Source organism: Pristis pectinata, chromosome 1, assembly GCF_009764475.1.
Source record: "Pristis pectinata isolate sPriPec2 chromosome 1, sPriPec2.1.pri, whole genome shotgun sequence".
Taxonomy (NCBI): Eukaryota; Metazoa; Chordata; class Chondrichthyes; order Rhinopristiformes; family Pristidae; genus Pristis; species Pristis pectinata.
In genome coordinates this window covers 124,553,325-124,578,311 of record NC_067405.1, presented here as the reverse complement: position 1 = coordinate 124,578,311, position 24,987 = coordinate 124,553,325, and the positions used below count along the sequence as shown (strand labels likewise).

The 24,987-nt window shown below is 39.4% G+C and overlaps 1 protein-coding gene across 2 annotated transcripts in view; it reads left to right on the top strand.

The window, feature by feature from the left end:
* LOC127572083 (TOG array regulator of axonemal microtubules protein 1) overlaps positions 1-24,987 on the top strand; it is a 65,001-nt gene that overhangs the window by 12,684 nt on the left and 27,330 nt on the right. For both annotated transcript variants that reach the window (XM_052018954.1, XM_052018963.1), the window contains exons 3-10: positions 11,288-11,428; positions 14,570-14,866; positions 16,351-16,631; positions 17,898-18,121; positions 20,671-20,768; positions 22,435-22,608; positions 22,926-23,015; positions 23,295-23,473. In XM_052018954.1, the coding sequence (XP_051874914.1) occupies positions 11,288-11,428; positions 14,570-14,866; positions 16,351-16,631; positions 17,898-18,121; positions 20,671-20,768; positions 22,435-22,608; positions 22,926-23,015; positions 23,295-23,473 (1,484 nt within the window). The remainder of the gene's footprint in view (positions 1-11,287; positions 11,429-14,569; positions 14,867-16,350; positions 16,632-17,897; positions 18,122-20,670; positions 20,769-22,434; positions 22,609-22,925; positions 23,016-23,294; positions 23,474-24,987) is intronic.

The window sequence follows — 24,987 nt, the reverse complement described above, 5'->3', positions numbered from 1 at the left end:
ATTTTCTCCTTAGTTACTGACTTTTCAACGGACTGAAAAATATTCAACCAAATTAAATAACTTGAGGAAAAACTTAAATATGACAGGAAAAAGTTGTAGAATAGTTGAATGAATTCCCAATGTATTCTTCTCTAACTTGATTTACATAATGAAAGCAGTAAATTTGATGCCTCTGGAGAAGTCATGACAGACTGTTATGGAAACACTTTGTTTGGCTAAGGGATTGTTGCTAGAGAAACCCTTTTACTATTGGTTCAATTTATAGATCAATTAAACTGGATTTTAAGCACTTTAGATTTACTCCATATTACAGTACCACCAATTATGGTACCTAGCTTTTTTTTGTGTTCGAACCAATTATTACTCTGCCATCTCCCAAAGTTTTGAACTCAACCTGCTCAGAGGCACTGATACTACCCATCGAGCTGAAGCATATATTTTCATTTAGTTGCCATTTTTCTAAGTAGTTCATAAGCAGAATGGTGCTAAATGTACAGTGGCACGCAAAAGTTTGGGCACCCCTGGTCAAAATTTCTGTTTCTGTGAATAGCTAAGCGAGTAAAAGATGACCTGATTTCCAAAAGGCATAAAGTTGAAGATGACACAATTCTTTAATATTTTAAGCAAGATTACTTTTTTATTTCCATCTTTTACAGTTTCAAAATAACAAAAAAGGAAAAGGGCCTGAAGCAAAAGTTTGGGCACCCTGCATGGTCAGTACTTAGCAACACCCCCTTTGGCAAGTATCACAGCTAGTAAACGCTTTCTGTAGCCAGCTAAGAGTCTTTCAATTCTTGTTTGAGGGATTTTTGCCCATTCTTCCTTGCAGAAGGCTTCTAGTTCTGTGAGATTCTTGGGCCATCTTGCATGCACTGCTCTTTTGAGGTCTATCCAAAGATTTTCGATGATGTTTAGGTCGGGGGACTGTGAGGGCCATGGCAAAACCTTCAGCTTGTGCCTCTTGAGGTAGTCCACTGTGGATTTTGAGGTGTGTTTAGGATCATTATCCTGTTGTAGAAGCCATCCTCTTTTCATCTTCAGCTTTTTTTTTACAGACAGTGTGATGTTTGCTTCCAGAATTTGGTGGTATTTAATTGAATTCATTCTTCCCTCTACCAGTGAAATGTTCCCCGTGCCAGTGGCTGCAACACAAGCCCAAAGCATGATCGATCCACCCCTGTGCTTAACAGTTGGAGAGGTGTTCTTTTCATGAAATTCTGCACCTTTTTTCCTCCAAACATACCTTTGCTCATTGCGACCAAAAAGTTCTATTTTAACTTCTTCACTCCACAGGACTTGTTTCCAAAATGCATCAGTCTTGTTTAGATGTTCCTTTGCAAATTTCTGACACTGAATTTTGTGTTGAGGATGCAGGAAATTTTGGAGAAAAAAGGGTGCAGAATTTCATGAAAAGAACACCTCTCCAACTGTTAAACACGGGGGTGGATCGATCATGCTTTGGGCTTGTGTTGCAGCCAGTAGCACAGGGAACATTTCACTGGTAGAGGGAAGAATGAATTCAATTAAATACCAGCAAATTCTGGAAGCAAACATCACACCGTCTGTAAAAAAAAAAGCTGCAGATGGAAAGAGGATGGCTTCTACAACAGGATAACAATCCTAAACGCACCTCAAAATCCACAATGGACTACCTCAAGAGGCACAAGCTGAAGGTTTTGCCATGGCCCTCACAGTCCCACAACCTAAAAATCATCGAAAATCTGTGGATAGACCTCAAAAGAGCAGTGCATGCAAGATGGCCCAAGAATCGCACAGAAGTAGAAGCCTTTTGCAAGGAAGAATGGGCGAAAATCCCTCAAACAAGAATTGGAAGACTCTTAGCTGGCTACAAAAAGCATTTACAAGCTGTGATACTTGCCAAAGGGGGTGTTACTAAGTACTGACCATGCAGGGTGCCCAAACTTTTGCTTCAGGCCCTTTTCCTTTTTTGTTATTTTGAAACTGTAAAAGATGGAGATAAAAAAGTAATCTTAAAATATTAAAGAAATGTGTCATCTTTAACTTTATGCCTTTTGGAAATCAGGTCATCTTTTACTCGCTTAGCTATTCACAGTAACCGAAATTTTGACTGGGGTGCCCAAACTTTTGCATGTCACTGTATATTGGCATGGATTTTGCATTAATAATGTACATAAAACTATCAGCGAGTGAGATGAAAAATAGGAGCTTTGGAATTCCCGTGCATGTGTAAATCGTGCAGAAATTGTGAAGTTGCTTTTAGTAATTCAGGCCTCCTCCGCCAGCTGTGCAGTTTGTAACATTCTCCACTGCAGGCAAGGAACCTCTGGATTGATCCTTGGGTGAAGCAATAACATGGCATGATTGCTGAGCCGTACTTGTCAGCAAGTTATCCAATGCTTACAAAGACAATACATAGTTTATTTTTAATAACCTTGTGTAAGTAACTCAAATTATGTAGGAATCGTACCATTTTTACAGCACAGGAGGCCATTAGGTCCATCAAATTTATGCCTAATGTACAGATCATGTCAGTCCCATTCCCTGCTTTTTTCCATTGCCCTGAAAATTATTCTTTCCCAAAAGCCTATCCAATTCCCTTTCGATTCTGGTGGATTTTGTTTTCACCAATCTCATGGGCAGTGAATTCAAGGTGTGTGTGTGGGGTGGGGGGGGTGTTGTGGAGAGGAGAGGAGAGGAGACTCTCGCATCTGTAGCCAAAATGTTAAATCTGCATGCCCTGATTCTTGAACAATCTGCTAATGAATACAGCTTCCCTCTACCCTTTAAACCAATCATGTTCTTGCACACCTCTATTAAATCGCCTCTCAGCTTTCTTTACATAAAAACAAACAGCCCCAGTTTCTCCACTGTAACCTTGTACCTAAAATTCCTCATCCATGAAACTTCTATTTTTGTTTATATATGCCGTTTCAAGGACATTCCCATCCTTGTTCAGGTCAAGTGGTCAGTATTTAGTACAATACTCCTGTTGTGGCCAAATCAATGGTTTATAAAATTTAACATAACTTCTCCGAAGATATATATTTTTTTAATTTGCTCTTTGATTTCTGGTATGTTGACAGTGAAAATTCTTTAATGTAATCTGCTGCTCAGCCAGTTTGATGACATCACAGTATCTGGATGCCAATGATTGCTTTGTACTGATGTCTGAAAACAACGTGCATGAGCAAAGGGGAGATTATCCCCATAAGGATTATTAGGTTAATACAGATGGAATAAATGATATAAAAATTGTGTTTTGTGGTTGCATATCACTGGAATTAAGCATAGAACAGTTGTGTTTTAGTTACCAGACATTGTAACAAGTTTCCAATTATTTTCAATGGTGCACACATTCCTAATTTTGATTGCTTCAAACTTGTTCCTCATTATCTTATTGCAGCCATTATGACTATTATGGTCTTTGCATTCTTTTATGTAGCCAGAAGGTCCATTGCTTTTAGGATGCCTCAACAATGCCTTTTTTTAAGGGTAATAACTATTGTGATGTTGGCACATTTGCCAACCAATTGATGTAGAGATTATGAATAACTTGTATAAAACCACATTTGGATCAGACCTGAAGTGTAGCTTTTGATATTCGTTATAGAAAGAAGAGTGAGGCCAATGTGTATTCTTCCTGTACCAGAGATGGGAAGCTGTAAATATGACGTCTGACAGGAAATTTTATAATAATTTGCATGATATGGGCATTACTAACATGACCATCATTTAATGTCTATTCCTAACTGCCCTTGAGAAGGTGTTGGTGACCTTCCACCTTGAGCTGCTGCATTCCTTCTGGGGAAGGTAGCCATAAGTAGATTCTGGCATTTTGACCTGGCAAGGATGAAGAAACATTTCCATTTTGAAACGGTGCATGACTTGGAGGAAAACTTGATTGCAGATTCTGTATCTATGGCATTTTCCTTTGCAGTTGCAGTCTTGGGAGGTCCTATGTGTGGAACATTCAGGTGCCACGCAAATGTATTCCACCTTGATTTAAGAGCTAAGCATATTGCTGCTCTTGTACCAGAGATGGGAAGCTGCAAATATAATGCCTGAGAAGAAATTTTGCAATAATTTGCATGATATGGACATTACTAACATGGTCATCATTTAATGCTTATTCCTAATCATTATCAAGCCAAGGGACCAATACTGTTAGAAGACAGTGCTGGGAGCAGCCCCAAGTATATCTAAGATACAGTGCCAGCCTGTTGAAGCTACAAGACTACACAAATGCCAAACAGCAGAAGCAGGCCATTAAAGTTGCAATTGAACTTTTCGACAGTCAAGGCTGCAGTTCAAAGCTGGTCACTTATGCTACATTGAGGTTGAATGGCTGTGGGATAATTCAGTAACCATTAGGAGGTGGTTCCTAATCTTCATCCCCCTCCTCATGATGACAAATCCCCGTGAGTGCAAAAGGTGAGGCTGGAATATTTTCACTCTGCTGAATCAATAGTCCATTCTGGCCTCTTGAAGTTTGTACCTTTTGGAGGAACCAACTTTGAGCCAATTTGACTTGTTCCACTTTTGAGTTGTCTAGATGCCTAGTCAACATCCTGACTGTGCTACTAAAGACATCTGTTTCAGAGCAAATCATATCCCTGGTCTACCAAGCGGTCCAGTGGGAGTACCTTTACTGCAAAGTCTGTAATAGTTTGTATAGCAAGTTACCACCAACTTCTCGGGCAATTCGGGATAGGTTTAAATGGTGGCCATGCTTGCAAAGCTCATTTACAGCCATACCATTAGCAATTACCCAACAATGAGGAAATGTCAAAAAGCAATTACTCTCCAAAAATCTCATTGATGTTGCAGACCTCATGACAGCCCATTTTCTTGCTGATTTATTTTTGCCTTGATTTGCTTTCAATTCACATTTAATTGCTCTTGAGAAGCCAAATATTTTTAGAGAAAAGTAATGAAACACTTCTTCTACAGCTCCTCATTATGTATCAAAGCACATGACTATGAATTAAATACTTTTGAAGCACAGTCCCTTGTAATAGAGGAAAAGATTGTTCAGGTCCATCTGTGTAGAACAACCTGCTGTTCACCTTAATTATGAGCAATACGGGGTTATACTCTGCCAATTTCCAGTAAAGAGGCAGATTCCTACAAATGTATTAAAATACATTCAGCTTTTCATTAAGTGATTTTGAAAGATTGTTGTCAGAGATTTTCTGAAAAGAGATGTGCTGGAAACTAAGATTGACGATAGTTACCTTAATCACATTAAGTCATCATGGTATGTTGACAATAGCAGCGCAAACATGATGGGCAAGACTAGGCTTGATAAGTGCATTGCACTATATTGTGTTGTAGATGGATTTACTGTGATTAAATGGATGCTAGTGTTGAGATAATTATGGTATTAATAGCTAAACTTTACTTTGCACATTCCTTTATTTTAAAGTGCTATTACATGGTATGTAATTGTACATTATAATTCTATAGAAGTGTTTCTATATGTATGGGTTTATGTTGAGAAACATTAAAATTTAAGCCACTGCTAAATATGTTCTGAAATTGGAGATTTGCTTCATTTGATGGAGTGGAAGTGAGAAGTTCATGTTCTCAAACAAAAAATATTTATTTATATAGGGCTAAAATTTCCCAAGGTGTTTAACAGAATGTTAACCCTTGTCATTCAAGCCATAGACAACCAAAGATTTAGAGAAAGAGTATGACAAGGAGCTCATCATAAGATTCAGTTAAAAGAGAATTACAACTTTAGTGAGGGAATTCCAGAGCTTAGGCTAAAGCAGCTGAATGTAATTTTCTCATCACAATGTAACAAATTAAACTCACTTAGAATATTTATATTCTACATGTGCAAGATATTGAGAGAACTGCATTATAAATTGCTACTTGCACTGTAGATTATTATAAAGTAAGCCTATGTTCTTATGATGCAAGCTAAAAGGTAAGAAGTAAAATTGTGCTAAGGTTTCATTTGGGCCCAAGAATCTGTTCCACATTCAAATATTGGCCTTATACACGACTTGCAAGGATTAATTCCAGCTTGTTTACTACCCATACTACCCATTATACTTTTTAAAATGTCTGATTTCAGTGCTAAATTGCCTCCTTGTTTTTGAATCCCACCCCCCCCCCCCCCACCCGGGAAAGAAATAGTCTCTCCCTCCACCCCCAGTGAAAGAAATAGCCTCTCTCCTTCTCTTTCTCTCTCTCTCTCTCTCTCTCTCTCTCTCTCTCTCTCTCTCTCTCTGTCTCTCTGTCTCTCTCTGTCTCTCTCTGTCTCTCTCTGTCTCTCTCTCTTTCTCTCTCTCTCTCTCTCTGTCTCTCTCTCTTTCTCTCTCTCTTTCTCTCTCTCTCTCTCTTTCTCTCCCCCTCTCTTTCTCTCCCCCTCTCTTTCTCTCCACCCCCTCTCTCTCCACCCCCTCTCTCTCCACCCCCTCTCTCTCCACCCCCCCTCTCTCTCCACCCCCCCTCTCTCTCCACCCCCCCTCTCTCTCCACCCCCCCTCTCTCTCCACCCCCCCTCTCTCTCCCCCCCTCTCTCTCCCCCCCTCTCTCCCCCCCCCCTCTCTCTCCCCCCCCCTCTCTCTCCCCCCCCCCTCTCTCTCCCCCCCCCTCTCTCTCCCCCCCCCCTCTCTCTCCCCCCCCCCCTCTCTCTCCCCCCCCCCCTCTCTCTCCCCCCCCCCTCTCTCTCCCCCCCCTCTCTCTCTCCTATTGAAAACTTCTGGCCATTTTGAATTACAGGATGCTATCAGCTGCTATTGCCAGGATGGTGTCAAGCCTGCCTGTGTTGAAACTGCACTCATCCATGAAAATGGAGAGCATTTTATTACATGCTTGACTTGTGCTTTGTAAATGGTGTAAAAGCTTTAGGGAGTCAGGAGGTGAGTCATTCACTGCAGAATGCTGAGTCTCTGACCTGCTCTGGTAGCCATGGTATTTGTTTGGCTCCTCCAGTTGTTCTACTTGATCATGACACCTTCAGAATGGTATCAAGTGTAAATGGTTTGCCACTTTTTCTGGTTGTTGTCTAACATTTGTTAGAAGCAAATGTTACTTTCTGTTATTTTCCCCCCAGGCTTGAAAGCTATCCGAAACTTGGTACACCTGATTTCCTTCATTAATTGAGGAGTTAATGGAGCTTAATATTGTTCAATTATCTGCAAACATCCTTGCTTCTAATCATATAGAGGGAAGGTTATTGATAAAGAAGCTGAAGTTACTTGGGCCTAGGATAATGCCTTGAAGAACTCTTGCAGCAATGTCCTTGGTTGAGAAAATTAACAGTAATGTGCTCAATGTGACTCCAGCCAATAAAGTGTTTCCTTTTGATTCCCATGGGATTCCAGTTTACCACATTGCCCAAGGCCGCCTTGGTGTCAGGAGCACTCACTCTTGTCTCTCCCCTGAAAGTCAAAATTTGTCATTGTTGGACCAACGTTGTTATCAAGTCTGAAACACATTGTCTTGGCAGAATACAAATCAAGGATCGGCAGGCAGGGAATGCTGATTGATTGCATAGTTGGTACTTTGAAGCTGAGTAAGCGATGATGGGTTGGTACTTGACTTGATTGAATTGGTATTGGACCGGGCATAACTGACCAATTTTCCACATTCTTGGGTGAATACCATTTGTAGGTTAACTAAACCAGGTTGGCTATACGCAAGGCCAGTTCAAAAGCACGTCTTCAATATCAAAACTGCATTGTCATTGGAGTTCATTGTCTTTGCTGTAGGCAATTATTTTGAGGCACTTCTGAACCATAAACCAACTGTAATAGATGCCACTACTGAATCCACCTCTCAGCACTTTGAAAGAGAACCTCTTTTTCATCTCTCTACCCCACTGCAGAAATCCTCAAAAGTATGAGGCACCATTAATGCAAGCCAAGAACAACAAGGACTAGACTGCTCACCAGTTGAAGTTTATAAAGGTGGGGGTGAAGAACTGAAACTCCACAAACTGTCTCTCCAATTTTCTCATAATCTGGGATGCTGGAGAATGCCAATAATTTTACAATCTTTAAGAAATTAGTTAAATAAGAATGTGTTCTCTCAAAATAAATTACTTCCCATTGCCAATGATATTCTGCTAGGCTTTCTGCAGGTTCAGACCATCCTGTGGGACAGCTGACATGATCTTCATTGCTCGTCAAATCCAGGAAAAGTGTCGAGCAAATCAAGATCTGTACCTGACTTCTATTCATTAGATGAACCCTTTTGATTGTCAGTCGATTGCTGATTGGATATAAGGCTACAATGGTGTGTACTTCAGGGGGAGGCCAAATTGGAATTCCACTGGGCAATGCTTTAGCCTTGCTCTTTACTGTCATGTGCAGGGGTCTGGCTGTGAATGTTTAAGGAACTGTCTCCTTTGTTTAATTGCCATTGTAGTTCATGACTGACTGCCGAATATTGAACATTCAACACTACAACACAGTACAGACCCTTCGGCCCACAATGTTGTGCTGACATTTTATCCTGCTCTAATATCTATCTAACCCTTCCCTCCCATTTCTCTTATCATTCATGTGGCTATCTAAGAGTCTCTTAAATGTCCCTAATGTATCTGCCCCCACAACCTCTGCCGGCAGTGCATTCCATGCACCCACCACTCTCTGTGTAAAAAAAAAACTTACCTCTGACATCTCCCTTGTACCTTCCTCCAATCACCTTAAAATTATGCTCCCTCATGTTAGCCATTTTTGCCCTGGGAAAAAGTCTCTGACTGTCCACTCGATCTATGCCTCTTATCATCATGTGCACCTTTCATCCTCCTCCTCTCCAAAGAGAAAAGCCCTAGCTCACTCAACTTATCCTCATCTGGTAAATCTCTGCACCCTCTCTAAAGCTTCCACATCCCTCCTGTAATGAGGCGACCAGAACTGAACACAATACTCCAAGTGTGGTATAACCAGAGTTCTAGAGAACATTACCCTGCGGCTCTTGAACTCAATACCCCGACAAATGAAGGTCAACACTCCATACACCTTCTTAACAACCCTATCAACCTGCATGGCAACCTTGAGAGATCTATGGGCGTGGACCCAAGTTCCCTCTGTTCCTCCACACTGCTAAGAGTCCTGCCACTAACCTTGTATTCTGCCTTCAAATTCGATCTTCCAAAGTGTATCACTTCACACTTTTCTGGGTTGAACTCCATCTGCCACTTCTCAGCCCAGCTCTGCATCCTGTTGTAATCTACAACAACCTTCTACACTATCCACACCACCACCAACCTTCGTGTCATCAGCAAGCTTACTAACCCACCCTTCCACATCCTTATCCAAGTCATTTATAAAACTCACAAAGAGCAGGGGTCCCAGAACAGATCCCTGCGGAACACCACTGGTCACCGACCTCCGGGCAGAATGGCTCCATCTACCACTACCCTCTGCCTTCTATGGGTGAGCCAGTTCTGAATCCACACAGCCAAGCTTCCCTGGATCCCATGCCTCCTAACTTTCTGAATGAGCCTTCCACGAAGAATCTTATCAAATGCCTTACTAAAATCCATGTACATCACATCCACGGCTCTACCTTCAACAATATGCTTTGTCACATTCCTAAAGATTCAATCAGGCTCGTGAGGCACAACCTGCCCCTCACAAAGCTATGCTGACTGTCCCTAATCAGCCTATTCTTCTCCAAATGCCCATAAATTCTGTCTCTAAGAATCTTCTCCAGTAATTTGCCCACCACTGAAGTAAGACTCGCTGGTCTGTAATTCCCAGGGTTATCCCTACTCCCTTTCTTAAACAAAGGAACAACATTTGCCACCCTCCAAACATCTGGCACTTCTGTGGTCAGTGAGGATGCCAAGATCATCACCAAAGGCACAGCAATCTCTTCCCTCGCTTCCTGTAATAACCTTGGATATATCCCATCCGGCCCCGGTGACTTATCTATCCTAATGTTTTTCAAAAGTTCCACCACATCCCCTTTCCTCACGTCGACATGCCCTAGCATATCAGCCTGTCGTACACCATCCTCACAGGCGTCAAGGTCTCTCTCACTGATGAATACTGAAGCAGAGTATTCATTAAGGACCTCCCCTACCACTTCCAACTCCAGGCACATGTTTCCTCTTTTATCCCTGATCAGGCCTACCATCACCCTAGTTCTCCTCCTATTCTTCACATAAGTGTAGAACTTGGGTTTTTCCTTATCCTATTCACCAAGGCCTTCTCATGCCCCCTACTAGCTCTCTGAAGTCCATTCTTAAGCTCCTCCTGGCTACTTTGTAATTCTCCAGAGCCCTGTCTGATCCATGCTTTCTAAATCTTAGGTAAGCTTCTTTCTTTCTCTTGACAAGATATTCTACATCTCTTGTCAACCACTGTTCCTTCACTCTACCATTCTTACCTTGCCTCAATGAGACAAACCTATCCAGAACCCCATGCAAGTATTCCTTAAACAACCACCACATTTCCGCTGTGCACTTCCTCCCAAGAATGTCTGTTCCCAATTTACGCTCCGGATTGATCCAAACTGTTGATTGTGGAATCACTTAATTCCATCTGTAGCATTCTATAACTGCTGTTTAACGTGCCTTTATTCCTGTTGTATCTTCACTACGTTGGCACTTCACAGTTACATGTGCTAGGAGTTACTATTCCACACTCCTCATTGCACCAGAGTTGACCCTTGATGTGGTGATAATCGAGTGAAGAACATGCAAAACTAACATTGCAGATTGTGGTACATTACATTTCTCCTTTTAATGGCCACAATATGAATGCCCAATTTTGTTCTGCTAAATCTAATTTTAATCCATCCCAATACAAAATGGAGGCTAACTAACCTTGATATGAAGAGGAGAGGGTCTGTACAAGAACGTGCAGTGACACAAATATCACTACTATTGTGGGCATTTGATCTGTGACAGTGTTGAGTATGGATGATTAATCAGATGAAGGAAGAGATAATCATCAAAAGGTTTCTTTTCCTGTGTTTGATGCCATAAGATTTAGAACTCCTTGGGCTACTCCCTCTCAACTCTGTTTAACTGTGCTGCCACCTTTTCATGAGTCCATTCCATAGTGGGAACAGGTCAAAGCCAGGGATGTCCAGCTTCAGTGCTATATTTGGAGTTGGGAGGGGATTGGGTGGGGTGGCTGTGGCCTAGATTGGGCAGTTCCACCATTTTTCATTGTGGAAACATATTTGCTTGAGGGTACCTTTCATTGTTGTATTCTAACAGCAGAGATTTCCAAACATATTGCTTTCTCTCTTCCAAATTTTCAGGTAGCAATGTCAATGGATGAAAAAAAATGTAATTGCTATAAGTAACATTTACTTTCATTTTGTTGCAGGATTTGGGGAACCAGTTCACACTCATCCTGGAAGTAGGAGGATGCCTTTTAGTTCCTCCAGAATGCTAAATGTGCAAAGTCTTAGTGTGGACTCTGACTTGCAGCTTTTGGGCATTGGAAACCACTTGCCACAAGACAAAGGTATCAGTTATTGATGATTTACTAATTAGCTTGGATTCTTTTGGATACAATGAATGCTACGCATTAAGTAGACTTTTTGCTGTTAGAGTGCAACATGTCAAAAAGGTTGCCCAATACTGCAAACTTTTAAAAGCATGGTGTGCATTGTTTTGTAGAATGTGGCTCTAAAAACAAGACTGTTTTCCTTTTACTGTTATCATCTAACCTGCTATGATAAAATTACATGCTAAAACAAGTAATGAAAATGCTGATTTGCTTTACCGCCGAATACCAGGTAGCATCATAACTTGTACTTAAAGTTACATTGACTGTATGGTCTGTAATGTCTTCTGACTTCATAGCTTGGTGAGATGTTTATACATAGTACTGAGAGCATCCTTTGGTTAACATTAGTGTTTGAAGATTAGTTCATGTATGATCTATGGTAAGTAGGCTTTTTATGATACATGTTGTGAAAGGAATTCAACATGGCAGAGTCATCACCAAACCTCCCCACTTCTGGCCTTGTGCTAGAAGGACTGTCACTAATGGTTGGGCCTAGAAACTGCCCAGAGGAGTTACTGCAGTGATATTCTGGGCTGGGATGATTAGCACCACCATCTTTTTACAAGGTACACTTCCAATTAAATGGACATTGCATATTTTCTCTCTTTGTGTGCTGAAGGGCCTGAATTGTGCTGTAGTTTTTTTTTCCCTATGTCCTATGCTTCAGTTTTACCTGGGCTCTTTGTTGATGCACTCAGTCAAATGCCACTTTGATGTACACTGTAGTCAGTCTCAACTTTGGAATTCAGCTCCTTTGTCCATGTTTGGAGCAAGCCAATGATGAGAGCTGGAGCTTACTGGTTCTGGCAGGACCCAAACTGGGCATCAACAAGCAGGTTATTGCTGAGTCATCCTCTTGGGCTCATCCCCAGGATAGAGACCAACTTGCTTCCACTCCAGTTCTGTGGGTTCTGAGGCCACAAAGTGCTTGATGGAGCAGGCAAGTGGTTCATTTGGGAGATGGTGCACTTCTTCCATTATATACAGTGGGCTTCTTTGTACTCCTAACAAATGGACTGGAGGTTCTCAGTAGCATCCCTAATATTACTGCTCCATTTTGAGTGGTTGTGGGCCAAGGATTCCCACATGCTGTGTGTATCTTGCAGCTTTTCAAGAAGACTATGAGAATGTCCTTTGTTTCTATCTGCACCAGGTAATCTCAATATAAGAGTGCCTCTTTGGAAGTGTGGCATTGGGCATACAAATGATGTAACCTGCCCATTGGAGCTGACTGAGGGTAAATAGGGCCTTATTGTTGAGGATGTTGACATTAATTCACTTATCCTAGTAGTGGATTTGAAGGATTTTGCAGAAACAGAATTCGCGGTAACTCTCTAGTCCTTTGACATGCCTGTCATACATAGGTCATGTCTCTGAAGTGTGCGGAGGGAGGGGCAGGTGAGACGGGAATCATTGCTGCTCCCAGTAGATCATAAGTTTTGTGTCAGATTTGAGGTCTTGATCTTCAGACAGTCTTTTCTTCAGATGGCCAAATGTTCTGCTAACAGACAGTTATGTAGATTGAACTGTTTCCCGTTTGTCCTGTAGATTAGCTCCACTCCAGCAGAACACTTGTTGAAGGTGAGGTTTTCACAGGAGCTAATTATTGTCAGTTCAGATGCTCTGTGAAGATTTATCTTTGGGTCCTCGTGATCTTTATCTTTGTAGCTGTAGATGAAGCCAATGGAGCAGATTAGGCAGTAGTTCATTCCAGTAGTAATTAATACCTGTCATGGTACAGGTGCTATATGGTCTCTTGCTTGGACAGTTAACAAAATCTGACAGATTCCAGTGCCTGGATTGTAGGTGTTGGTGTGAGGTCTTGTGCTTGACAATCTAGTGAAACATGGTGTTGGTTATGACAACACTGTGCTCCAAGCATTTTGTCAGGAGAGAGTTCCACTGGATTAATTCTCTCTCATCTCTCCTCACCAATTACACCTTATCAGAGGGTTATGCTTGGGAGTATATGTTTTCCTCTGGTATTGGGGGGAAAAACCTTGTCCCACATCCCGAAGTAGAAGTCCTCCTTGGCTACATGAAGCTTGCTTCCGAGATTGGGGCGAATGCACTGATCTACACTATGCTAGTTTCATATTAGAGTGAGCCAGATGGTCATGAGGTGTTCACATATCTCATGGGTAGTTGCAGAGATGCCAGACTAGCCATCCTTGACAGCAAGGTTCACCCCACAAAGATCACCTCCTTTCTGGTTTGCTCTCCTGGAAGAAGGTGTGCTTAGTCCTTTCAGCTGCCTGTTGCAAGTGTTCAGTTTTGTCTTTAGCCCTCTCATACTTGGCGCCACCTTCGAAAAGGATGGGTTGGTTCATGGAGCCATCTTCTCCTCCTGTTAACTTTTTAAATGCTCAGCACCATTCATGACTAGATGTGGCAGGACTGCTAGAGCTTTGATCTGATCCTCTGGTTGTGGGATTTCTTAGCTGTGAATAGTCCATGTTGATTTTGCTGTTTAGCATGTATACATTACTGCCTTGTACCTTCACCAGGTTAGCACCTCATTTTTTTAGGTATCCCTGTTTGTGGCATGCCCTTCTGTCTCCTCATTGAGCCAGGGTTGATTCCTTCTCTTGATAGTAATGATGGAGTGATGGGCAGATGCATCTGTGGTAGGTGTATTGGTAAGGACGTGGTCAGGTAGGTTTATCCTTGTGTTGGTTTACACACTACCTGCTGCAGGCCCAGTTTGACAGCTATGTCCATCAGATCTTGGTGAGCTTGGTAATCTTTCTGCTCTTGGTGACGAACATTGAAGAGATCCAACCGGAGTACATTCAATGCCCTTGCTATTTTGTCTTTCTTCCAAATGTTCAACTTGAAGGCACATTGATTCATCAGCTGAGGGAGGATGATGAGTGGTAACCATACAGAGGTTTCCTGATTGTAACATGTATCTAATTGAATTAATCTCTGAATTAATATCTAATCTAATTGAAAAATAATTACTTTTGGACTTTGGAATCATTTTATCATCCCCGTGCATTTGTATGACTTGTTTTCAGCTCTGGTTGTAATCCTCTTTTGAATTCAGCCAGATGTTTGCTTCAATTAAATAGTTTGTGTGCTTTTTTTTAACAGTTCGTTCCAGCTTGGTTCTGTCCTGCAAGAACCGTGCTCTCTACAGCCCTATGCCAATCGAAGCTGCGCCATTTCCAATTTCCACTTCCAGCCAGGGAACTCATTATCTTCCATCTTTTCAATTACCATCTGGAATTCGACTTAACCAGATCTCTGCACTCGAAGGATCCTCGAAGAAATTTCAAGAACAATGTGTTAATTTTTCAAACTCATGGCCTACAAAACATTTTGAAGGGGCTTCTACAGCCAGTTCACGGAGGTTAACTAACCAATTATCTGAGGATCTGCTCACTTCTGGTAAATAATTTTGAATATTATAAGCTTATTCAAATTAGTGTGTCTAGAAAATAATCAAAGTTTTTTGAAATTTTGTACACTTCTACTCTCACCATTATGAAATCATAAATCTTACAGCACAATGTTTGTTGTTCAACCCATTATACTTGCACTGGGTCTCTGCAAAAGCTCAATATTGTGAAAACAGATCATTTGTTGTAATCACATTGCTGTTTGTAGGAGTTTGCTTTGAACAAATTGGCTGTCATGTTTCCCCATGACAGCAAGGACTGCACTTTGGAAATTATTAATCGTTTATTGTATTATATTTCATTTATTTAATGACCCTAGACTTTTTAACCCTTTACAACCCCCGAAGTCATAAATTCATATTCTCTAATTATCGACCCATCATGTAATATAAATAACTTTCTCCTGTTTATTTTTATGTAGTGAGCAAAGAAGTATAGCAGTGACTACAATACTCCTTGTATGTTTCATCAGCTAGTGGTCACATTATTCAACTTATCTAGCACAACTTTTGCAAATGTCTAATTTAAACTATAAAAAAATTATATGTGAAGTACCCCTGTCCTGTAAATTACTACCTAATTTTAAGAAGAATCTTGCTTGCTTTGGATTATTTTAGTACTCTTTATTGTCTGAGACGATTTCAAGCGTGGTACATGACAAAATAATGTAATATTATGCATTGCATTTTCCTTTTTATTTTAATGGACCAGATCTCACGAAGGATGGTTGATTAAACACCAGTGTGTTCATGTTTCTATACAGACACTATATAGACAATTCTATTACAGACAGTCACGAATGTCCTGCCTCGACTGATAGATTCAAATCTTGTCAATTTGCTTCACTGATAGATCCTATATGGAATCTAAAAGTAGAGCCCAGTCTTGATGAGAATCTTGGAACTTGCAGGTCAGATTTGTAGAACCCTTTTGATTTTGCTGGGCAATGAATTTGGAAGCATAGTGAGGAGAGGTATTAATTAGTTTTAATTATTTTGCATTAAATTAATGTTTTTGATTATTTCTGTGTTTTTAACAATTATTCTGAAATTGAAATAAATAACTTAAGCAAAGATGGGGAAGGCTCTGCCACCCCTCAATGACTATCAGGGGAGCATCAGTGATAGAATACTGCCATTGAAGTCATGCTACAAGTTGTTTTCTGCCAACAAGATTAGTCCTCCATATCTGGACCAGGTAAGTATAAGTGTCCAAAGCAGGTGGTCTGCCCTACAAGATCTGGCCCAATATTTATAAAAAAATTGGACAAAATTCCTATCCATGATTGCTCTCTGAAAACTGAAAATATTTTGCAAATCCTCTGCATTAGTGAGTTGCAAATGATATAAATAGTTAATAGGTCCAAAGACATTTTTACTTGCATTACCTTTAGTTTACTTATAAGATATAGAAATCATTTAATTCTAGTTTGATGTATGTTGTGCATATTTATTTAAATGTCTGATTATCCAGGAGACAACTCGCAAGAAAATCGTTCTCCTATATCACTCAAACCTGCACTGGTGCGGTCACCATCATCTCGGAGAGATCTTAACACAACAAAGCCAGTTCCTCCCATTCCAAGGGGTACTAGTCCAATGGTTGAAGCAGAAGTACCTGATTGTGATAATAGAAAAGAAACAAGTAGAGCAGAATCTAAAGAGGTATGGGAGGAAGAGAACAACATTGACAAAAATCTGGAATTGAATCTTTCTTTGTTGGATAACAATGAAGATGAAACTGATCACGAAGAGGTTAGTGTATGCTTGCATGAAAAAGAGTGATTGTTCACATATTATAACTTTCAATGCTGGAACGTGAAGCATGGAAATTAATACTTCGATTTATTTTTTTTTCAAATTAGCAAGGAATTCTTTTGGAGTTCAGAAGCTGTTAAGTTGGCAAATGTGGGAGCAAGTCTGCACCAGATAATCTATTTTAATCTTGGTATGAATTGAGAAAGGAACAATAGGCATATTTACTGTGGTCTTTGAGTAATGTAGTATTTTTAATGTGCACCTGTGTTACAACTGGAAAACAGTCCTTCAGCTTAATATGCTTCCCAAAGAACTGTGCCACCAAATTGCCATATACTGTAAGGAGTACTGAAGAGTATCAATTAGATTTGGACTTCACATTGGTACAGGGCTTGAACCAACTGTTGTTAGAATTGTCAGCCTTGGATCAGTGCTCACGTCAGTTCCACTGAATCAGAAAGTTTAAAGTTCATAGGCAATCCCAGAGATGTAATTTCAAAATCTACGGTGTCAATTCAATACAGTATTTATGTAATGCTGGGCTGTCGACATTTTTTAGATAAGTGAGAGACTTGGTGATTGAATGTCAAGGGGGTGTTTAGTCTCTCTTGATGGAGATAGCTATTGCATGTCACTTTATGGCATAAAAGTATTACTTGACACTTATCCATTCAGGTAACAAACAGTTATTCAAACTAATCTCACTTTCCAGTTCTTGGTCCGTTGCCTTGTAGATTGTTCATTAGACTGCTTCATTTGCTGAGAAGTTGCAAATGGAGCTAAACATCATACAGTCAACAAACATCCCCACTTTAGATCTTGTGATGGAAGGAAGAATATTGATAAAGCAGCTGTAAATGGCTGGACCTAGGACACTACCATGAAAGACTCCTGTAGTGATATCCTGGGGCTGAGATAATTGCCCTCCAAAAACCACTTGCCTTTGTGCAAGGAATGATTCTAATCATCAGGAGTGCTTTCCCCTTGATTCCCCATGAATTTGGTCTTGCTAGCTCCTTGATGCCACACTGACAAATGTTGCCTTGATGTCAAGGACAGTCGCTGTCACCTCACCTTTGGAATTCAGCTCTTTGATCCATTTTTGGACCAAGGCTGGGATGAGATCTGGATATGAATAGTGCTGGCAAAACCTAAACAAGGCACTGGCAAGCAGGTTGGTGGTGAGTAAGTGTTGAATGATGGCACTATCAATGATTCCTTACTTGACTTTGCAGATAATTGACATATCTGCATTTCTTACAGATGATGAGTGCCCTAAGGTCACTAAGAAACAGTGCTGCAAAGAAAAGGGCTAAATTGAGCAATGGTGCATCTGATATTGAGAGTCCAGATTCCGCCCTTAAACTGGAACTTGGCTTGGATTCTACATCACGTACTTCATCACCTTATACAAGCACTTACAGTGAAAGCGATAGTTACAGCCAGGATTCTTTGATTTCCCCAGTGCCTTGTGGCAAGAAAGTAATGTAAGTATTAAGAATTGGCATTATTCAATATTACTGAGTTCTATGTCTGCATTTAAACCGTAATAATTGTTAAATACCAGCAACAAAAGAAGCACACTGAGTCATGGATAAGTGTCAGAGACTATCTTATTAGTAACTACTTATGATAATAAGAAAAGATAAAAGTAAAAATGTTAGAATGTTAGAAGTAAAAATGTTAGATCTTAAACATTAACCCCAAAACTAAACTCGAAGTGTGTGTGTGTGGCAAATTCCCAAACTCCAAGTCCAGGAATAGTTCTCAAAGTTCAGTTCAGCAAGCCATAAGGTGAAATGTGAGCAAAGGCTTCTGCAAAACCACCGCTGACTGAAGAGATGTAGAGAGAAAATAGAAAGAAATTATGAAATCCAAATGTTCCATGATGGAACCCATACGACACCTCAGTCACGGATGATCTCCATTCCTTTGTTCTGAAGTATCTGCCACCCCGAAAGGCATTCGAGACGTGGCCCTGTACAGGTTAATGACAAAGTGGACTCCACTGGATTATTCCAAAAATCCATATGTGGATTGTAGTGACAGACACAGTTATTGTTTTTCATCCAACGATACAGAGACCAACAGGCAGGGTCCCTCGCTCTCTCCCTCGCTCTCTCTCTTCCAAAACAACGTCATCACGTCGTTATCTCCTGTTATTGTCATGATCACACCACACGCACACGCACTACTGTGCTATGCCTTAAAGAGACATTGACCAATAGTAACCTAATCCATAACATAATACATACCCAAATCCATCCTTGCTTCAAGGATAATACATTTTGCTAGGTTTTGCAAAAAATTATTGATCTAAAACATTGCATCAAGTAATAAAGTCTTCTCTGTTATATTTTACAATTTCATTTCACTCTTAAACCTTTTCTTATTTTCTACATTCCTTCATTATTTTTGCTCTTTATGGAAATGGCTGAAGAATTGGTGATGTGGCTGATATAATTTAGACTGCTGGCAGATCCAGGAAATGCTCACTGCATGTATTTTACTTCTGGGCCTATAGTTTGTGCACAATGATCCCAAAAAGCACACAATTTAAACACTGCATTAGCAAAACTCCCCGCACTTGAAAGTAATTATACTCAATCCTAAAGTGTATGTAAACAAATTTTAAATGCTTCTCATTTTATCTTACTCTTATCTTTTTGTGTTTTTAATCTTACTTCACCTAATATATTTGTTGTAAATTTTTTCTGGACAAATAACCATCTACCTGGCCTAACATTTTGTTTTTTTAATTTGGACAAATGATGCTTTATTAATATAAACCTTCTGGACTGAAATGTGCATGATAAGCATCAATTTAAATGAAAATATATTTTTTTAAAAATGCAGTATTTACTTTCAGGCATCCTTTTAATGTTATCCTGTAACTTAGTTTAATGAATTTTAGTATTGCAGTTAAGTTTACGTGTTTTTCCCCTGGCATTTACTATACATTTTGGAGAATTTTAGAAAAGCAATTAATTTTATTCCACTGCAATCTCATTGCTCAATATTCCACCACAATCTTGTGGTTTAATGTTTGCACTTTTCCTGTTTGCACTTTTCCTGTTTGCACTTTGTAACTGTAACACTATATTCTGCATTCTGAATTTTTTCCTTTTGTACTACCTCCATGTACTTGTGTATGGAGTGATTTGTCTGGATGGCATGCAGACAAAAGCTTTTTACTGTATCTCAGTACATGAGATGATAATAAACCAATTACCAAACCGCATTGTACCATTATTATCAAGACTGATTGGATTGGTTGAAGGCCGTGCAAGCAGCAGTATTAACCATTCTTAAAATGTGATACCAATAGCATAACTACTAAGCAGCAAAAGCTGCAGTAATAGACAGAGCTAAGGGATCCCACAACCAGAAAATCAAATCAAAGTTCTGGAGTTATGGCGCTTTCATTAATAGTGGTGGATAAATAAACAGGTCATGGAAGGAGGAGCTCCAATAATATCCATGTGGTAGAGCCTGGTACATATGTGACAAAGAAGAGGTTGAAGCGCTTGTTGATTTCAAGAATTCAGGAGATTACTAGAAACACTAAAAGCTGTAGCTGGCTGTAGTTTGATAAGGTGTCTTCCAAAACTAACTGTGCCTCTAGATGAGCTGTTTCAGCATAGCCACAACATTGGCATCTATCTGACTATAGGGAACGTTGCCTAGATATCCATGAAAAGAAGGATAAATCCAGCTGGGCTCATTCCTATCCCAACAGTGTACAACTTTTCACTGGAATGCTTCAGCAACAGACAGCTGTAAAGTCTTTATTTAAACATCAACAGATAAACTCCTACACTGATATCCTGGGTCTGTGATAATTGACCTTCAGTGACCTACATTGTGGAAACATAATGGTTGCAGTGGTATTGTGATAATCATTTAAATAAATATTTCAATCATTTTATGCTAAAACCAATTACTTTAACTACTAAAATTGGCCAAATGCATCTTTGAAAATTATAGCTTAAACATTTTTATTGACCTTTAAAACTACTCAATTTGATGTTTGTAGGTCTGATGGGTGTATTCAGTTAGGATCTAAAGCCTACCATAGTCGAATGCCATCAGAAAAGTCCAGGCCTCCTCCAGTGGAATACAACTCCAGCTCAGGTACTGCTATCTATTTATTTCCTCCTTAAGCAATCACAAGGCAAGCCAAATGTGTTTATATATTAAAAAAATGTTTTATGATGTAATTACTTTATCTCTTCATTCACTTCAAGAATGACTGCAAGTGACTCAGAAAACTAACATTTTGCATATTCTGCTCATTTGTTCACCTGTACACATTTTTAGAAACTTGAGCCCTGCATTTAGTGTAACCCACTTATAAGGTCCAGATTGGGCACTTATTTTTCAGCTTGTCGAATTTTATGCTCTTCTAGCTTAATGCACTATAAAATTGGACATGTAAACGGTTCTCAGTCCAGACTTCCTCTCTTTCTGCCAGACAGATAAGGTTGAATCTGGTGCTTTGGTTTGTATGCATGTCTCTATTTTAGTCTTTATGAATAGTTTGCATTTCACTTCTAGCCTATTATTTCCATTCTATCCACATTCTATTATATCGACATGCTTTGGAAGTCTCTTATTCATCTGGGTGGTATTTCTCCAAAGAAGTTGCACATTGTTGTGGGCAAGTAAATACTGGAGAGTATTACGTGGTTCTCCTGTCCTTGCCTTCCCCAACTTCCATCTGTTCTCATACTTAATGTATTTCCTTAGTTATCTTCCCTTTATTAGCATCAATCACTCTTCTGTGAGAGAGACAGGAATCTTGCTCTTTGTGGCATCAGACAGTATCTTTATCCACTGAACGATTGAAGCTGGTCTCCATTTGCTCTCATTACTTCTGCTTGTGTTAATTCTTTACCTCATTACCGAAGGTCTACAAACTACTTGGGTCGCGTGGGAGTGGTGCCTTCCAAATCCTAACGTTGTTGTTCATATTGTTCGGTTCAAATCTGATTTTATGAAGAACTTCATTTATTTAGTTTTTCCACTCTTGGACATTAGAGAGTAGGTATTGATGTGGCTTTCAGAAATTATTCATATCAATGGCCACTTAGCCCATACTGATGGCCAAAAGACAATTATCCTTCCAAATCCCACACTCAGCACTTAGCGTATAAATGCAATAAACCTTACTGTCCCTACAATCCTTCCAGGCAGTAAGTTCCAGATCCACCAACATCCAGATGAAATAATTTCTTCTCAGCTCTTCTCTAATTCTTCTGATGAAAGAGTTGCCAGTGGGAAGATGAGACTTGCCTGAATAATGACTGTTCTTATCAGTGAGGATTGGGTTATTCTTTATTGCTGGTCCTTTTCACCACCTACTAAAATCCCAGTCTCAGGCTTTTCAGTGTTGGTACAGCTAAACCAAACTTTTTATGCACTTACTCTGTTTCTGCTATTAGCAGAAAATATAAACACAACCTATGATAAAGTTAATTATAAATCTTGAGGCTAGAATGAAGTATATGGAGAAGACTTCTTGAATGGTGCTATTGGTGTATGACAGCTATCTTGTTACCAGATTGTCTTCTCTTGGTTTTTGCACACAATGCATCCTTGTGATTAGCTTCCATTCAGCATTCTTTGTGTGCTATGAAGGAAGGATCACAATATTCTGTGGGACATTTTGAATTCTGATAGGTACAACTAGATGGAATTTGTAAGAAAGGGGAAAAGTTTTTTTTTAATAATATCAAGTGAAAATAGAGTTAAAAGATGTTTGCACCTATGAGTACTTTTTCTTTCAAAAAAAATACAGGAGTGACTTTCCATGATAGAAACACCTCTGATGTGAGTATTATTGGACAACGCATGACTTATGGAAATGGAATATCATATTTTGAAGAGGAGAAACAAAATGAAATATCTCAGGTTGACTCTAACTTACAATCCAAAGAGCCTCAAAAAAGTACTAGTAATAAACCTGCAAAAGGTTAGTATAACTATTTATGCAAAGTACTTTTCACACAAATCCATAGCTATACAACTGTTCATATACTTTATTAATACTTAAATATCTCCACATATAGATGGTACAAATATATTCATATTGATAAATAGCAATCAGTAATTTTATCAGATTATTAACATTTTATTACATTATTATTTGTGATAACAAAGCTATCCTAAGTCACATTTTTGCTGTTATGCATGTGCATTTTGGATTATGGAAGCAATAAAATTTCTTAAAATGACATTGGTCATCTGTTCAAATTATGTCCTTATAACCCACTGTGTGTGGATTGACAGGATCTACCATCAGCACGCAGCTGGTGGGTAATCACGATATCATTTCTGGTAATGAACTCCATGAGGATTCTGTGGTTGTAGTAGGAAAAGGTAAGTTTATTGAGCTTTGTTTTCCTCCTTGTTCCTATTGCACCATAGTGAATAACTTTCACTTCTATTCATTGAAAGGCCATGGCTAAGCAAGGCAGTCTGGATTATCACTATTTCTGATCCTTTGGTATTGTGAAAATTCTCCAACAGTTCATTTTTCAGCTGATAATAGATTATCTTTGTTTTGCTATTTATAGAAGTAAAATTCATTTGTTTTAATGACATGCATTGCAGTTTTCAAAATAAGGTAGTTCTTTGTAATTCTTTTAATGTATTTAGGTGTCTTCGGAAGTCCCCAGTCAGTTAATGTAATACACAACCCAGCTGTCACCCCATCTAATAGTGCGGATGATGCGTGCGAACGAAGGCCAACAATGGACCTTCCTTCAGGAATCTATGGAAGGGCTGTACATCAGAATAGTCAAACCGGCTTTGATATTGTACAGAATGAAAGAGAGGTAATTGCTACAAACTGATAGATTGCAAGTGATCTGGAATGCAAGCAAAGTATAATGTTGGTATAAGGAACAATTCTGATCTGTTCAACCACTAATACATTTGATTCTGTTGAAATAGTAAACACAAAGATTTATACACATTTGTAAACCATTCTCAGCTTAGATTTAATGCAGAGCTAATTTACTTCAAATGTTGCCTCATTACTCTGGTATGACTTGTTTTAAGGCCAAGGCTTTGTGAACCTTGCTATTTAAAATTAATTTCTAGTCAAATTATTATTTAATGTTGTAGAATCGTGCCTGAAAGGAACTTATTTGATTCTCTAACATTTAGTTACAACTATGTTTATAGTCAGTGAAATGATACAACTTTTATCAGTGTTTAATAGATTCAGATCCTGAAATTTGGAGATGATATTCTTAATCTTTCCAACCAGTTATGCTGTTTTGTATGTCTGCAGATGATAACAAATCCTAACATAATACATTATATTAGGCTAGATTTTGATGTCAATCTAGTGCACGGGCTAATGGGAGTCACCATTATGCATGATCCAACAACTTCAGCTGAAAGGACAGATGCATGAGTGATTAAATGCAGAAATCCAAAAGCTGCGCTCTAGGTTGCTTCATTAAAAAGGTATCAAAAAAGGCGTCATGCTGTTTGCCTTATCGTAGATGTGCATTAAATGGTATGCTTGATGTACTTGCAAGCATGGTTCAAAGTTAACCACAGAAAGTTAATTTTTATCATTTGAAATCCAGGTGCCCAATTGTTGTGTAAAACTTTTCTGTCAATCAGAATAGAAGAAGTGGGAACAGGAGTAGACTATTTGGCCTCTTGAGCTTTCTTTGCTGTTTAGAAAGATTAAAATTGATCTTCTACCTTGCATACCACTTTCCTGCCCAATCCCCATGTGGTGTAAATACAATCAGTGACTGTCTCCACCACCCTCTGAGTGAAGAAAATTCTTCTCATTTCGAAGGCCACCCTACTTATTTTGAGACCCTATTTCTTGAAAAGGAGAAACATCCCATTGTTATCCAGTCTTTCTCTCTCCAAGCCTTTTTATATTCCTAAATTTGAAGTTAACCTCACCTGCTTGACTTCAGTTTAATTTTTTTGATTCTTTAACTGTTTGCTTTGCATCTTTCTGCCTAAAGAAAATGTTGCTTGCACAGTTTTCCTGGGTCCCAGATGCTCTGTTCATGCTCTCACTTTTGGCAGCATGCCACAAAAAATTTAAAGGCCTAAATGTTCCAGGACAATGGGCATAAAATTCCCTGCTGCAACAAATCACAACAATTAGTTAAATTTGATAGGACCTGTAACATTTCTTGTATGGTAAAATTAACAAAAGAGCTGAAAGCAGGAACTTCTTAAAGATAAAATAAATATCAACTTGGTTATCATGCATCATGCATTTCAGTTGAATCAATTTAATTTTAGACAAAAATGTATATAGTCCCCGGGTTACGCAAGGGTTCAGTGACTGAGAACTGTCCATAAGCCA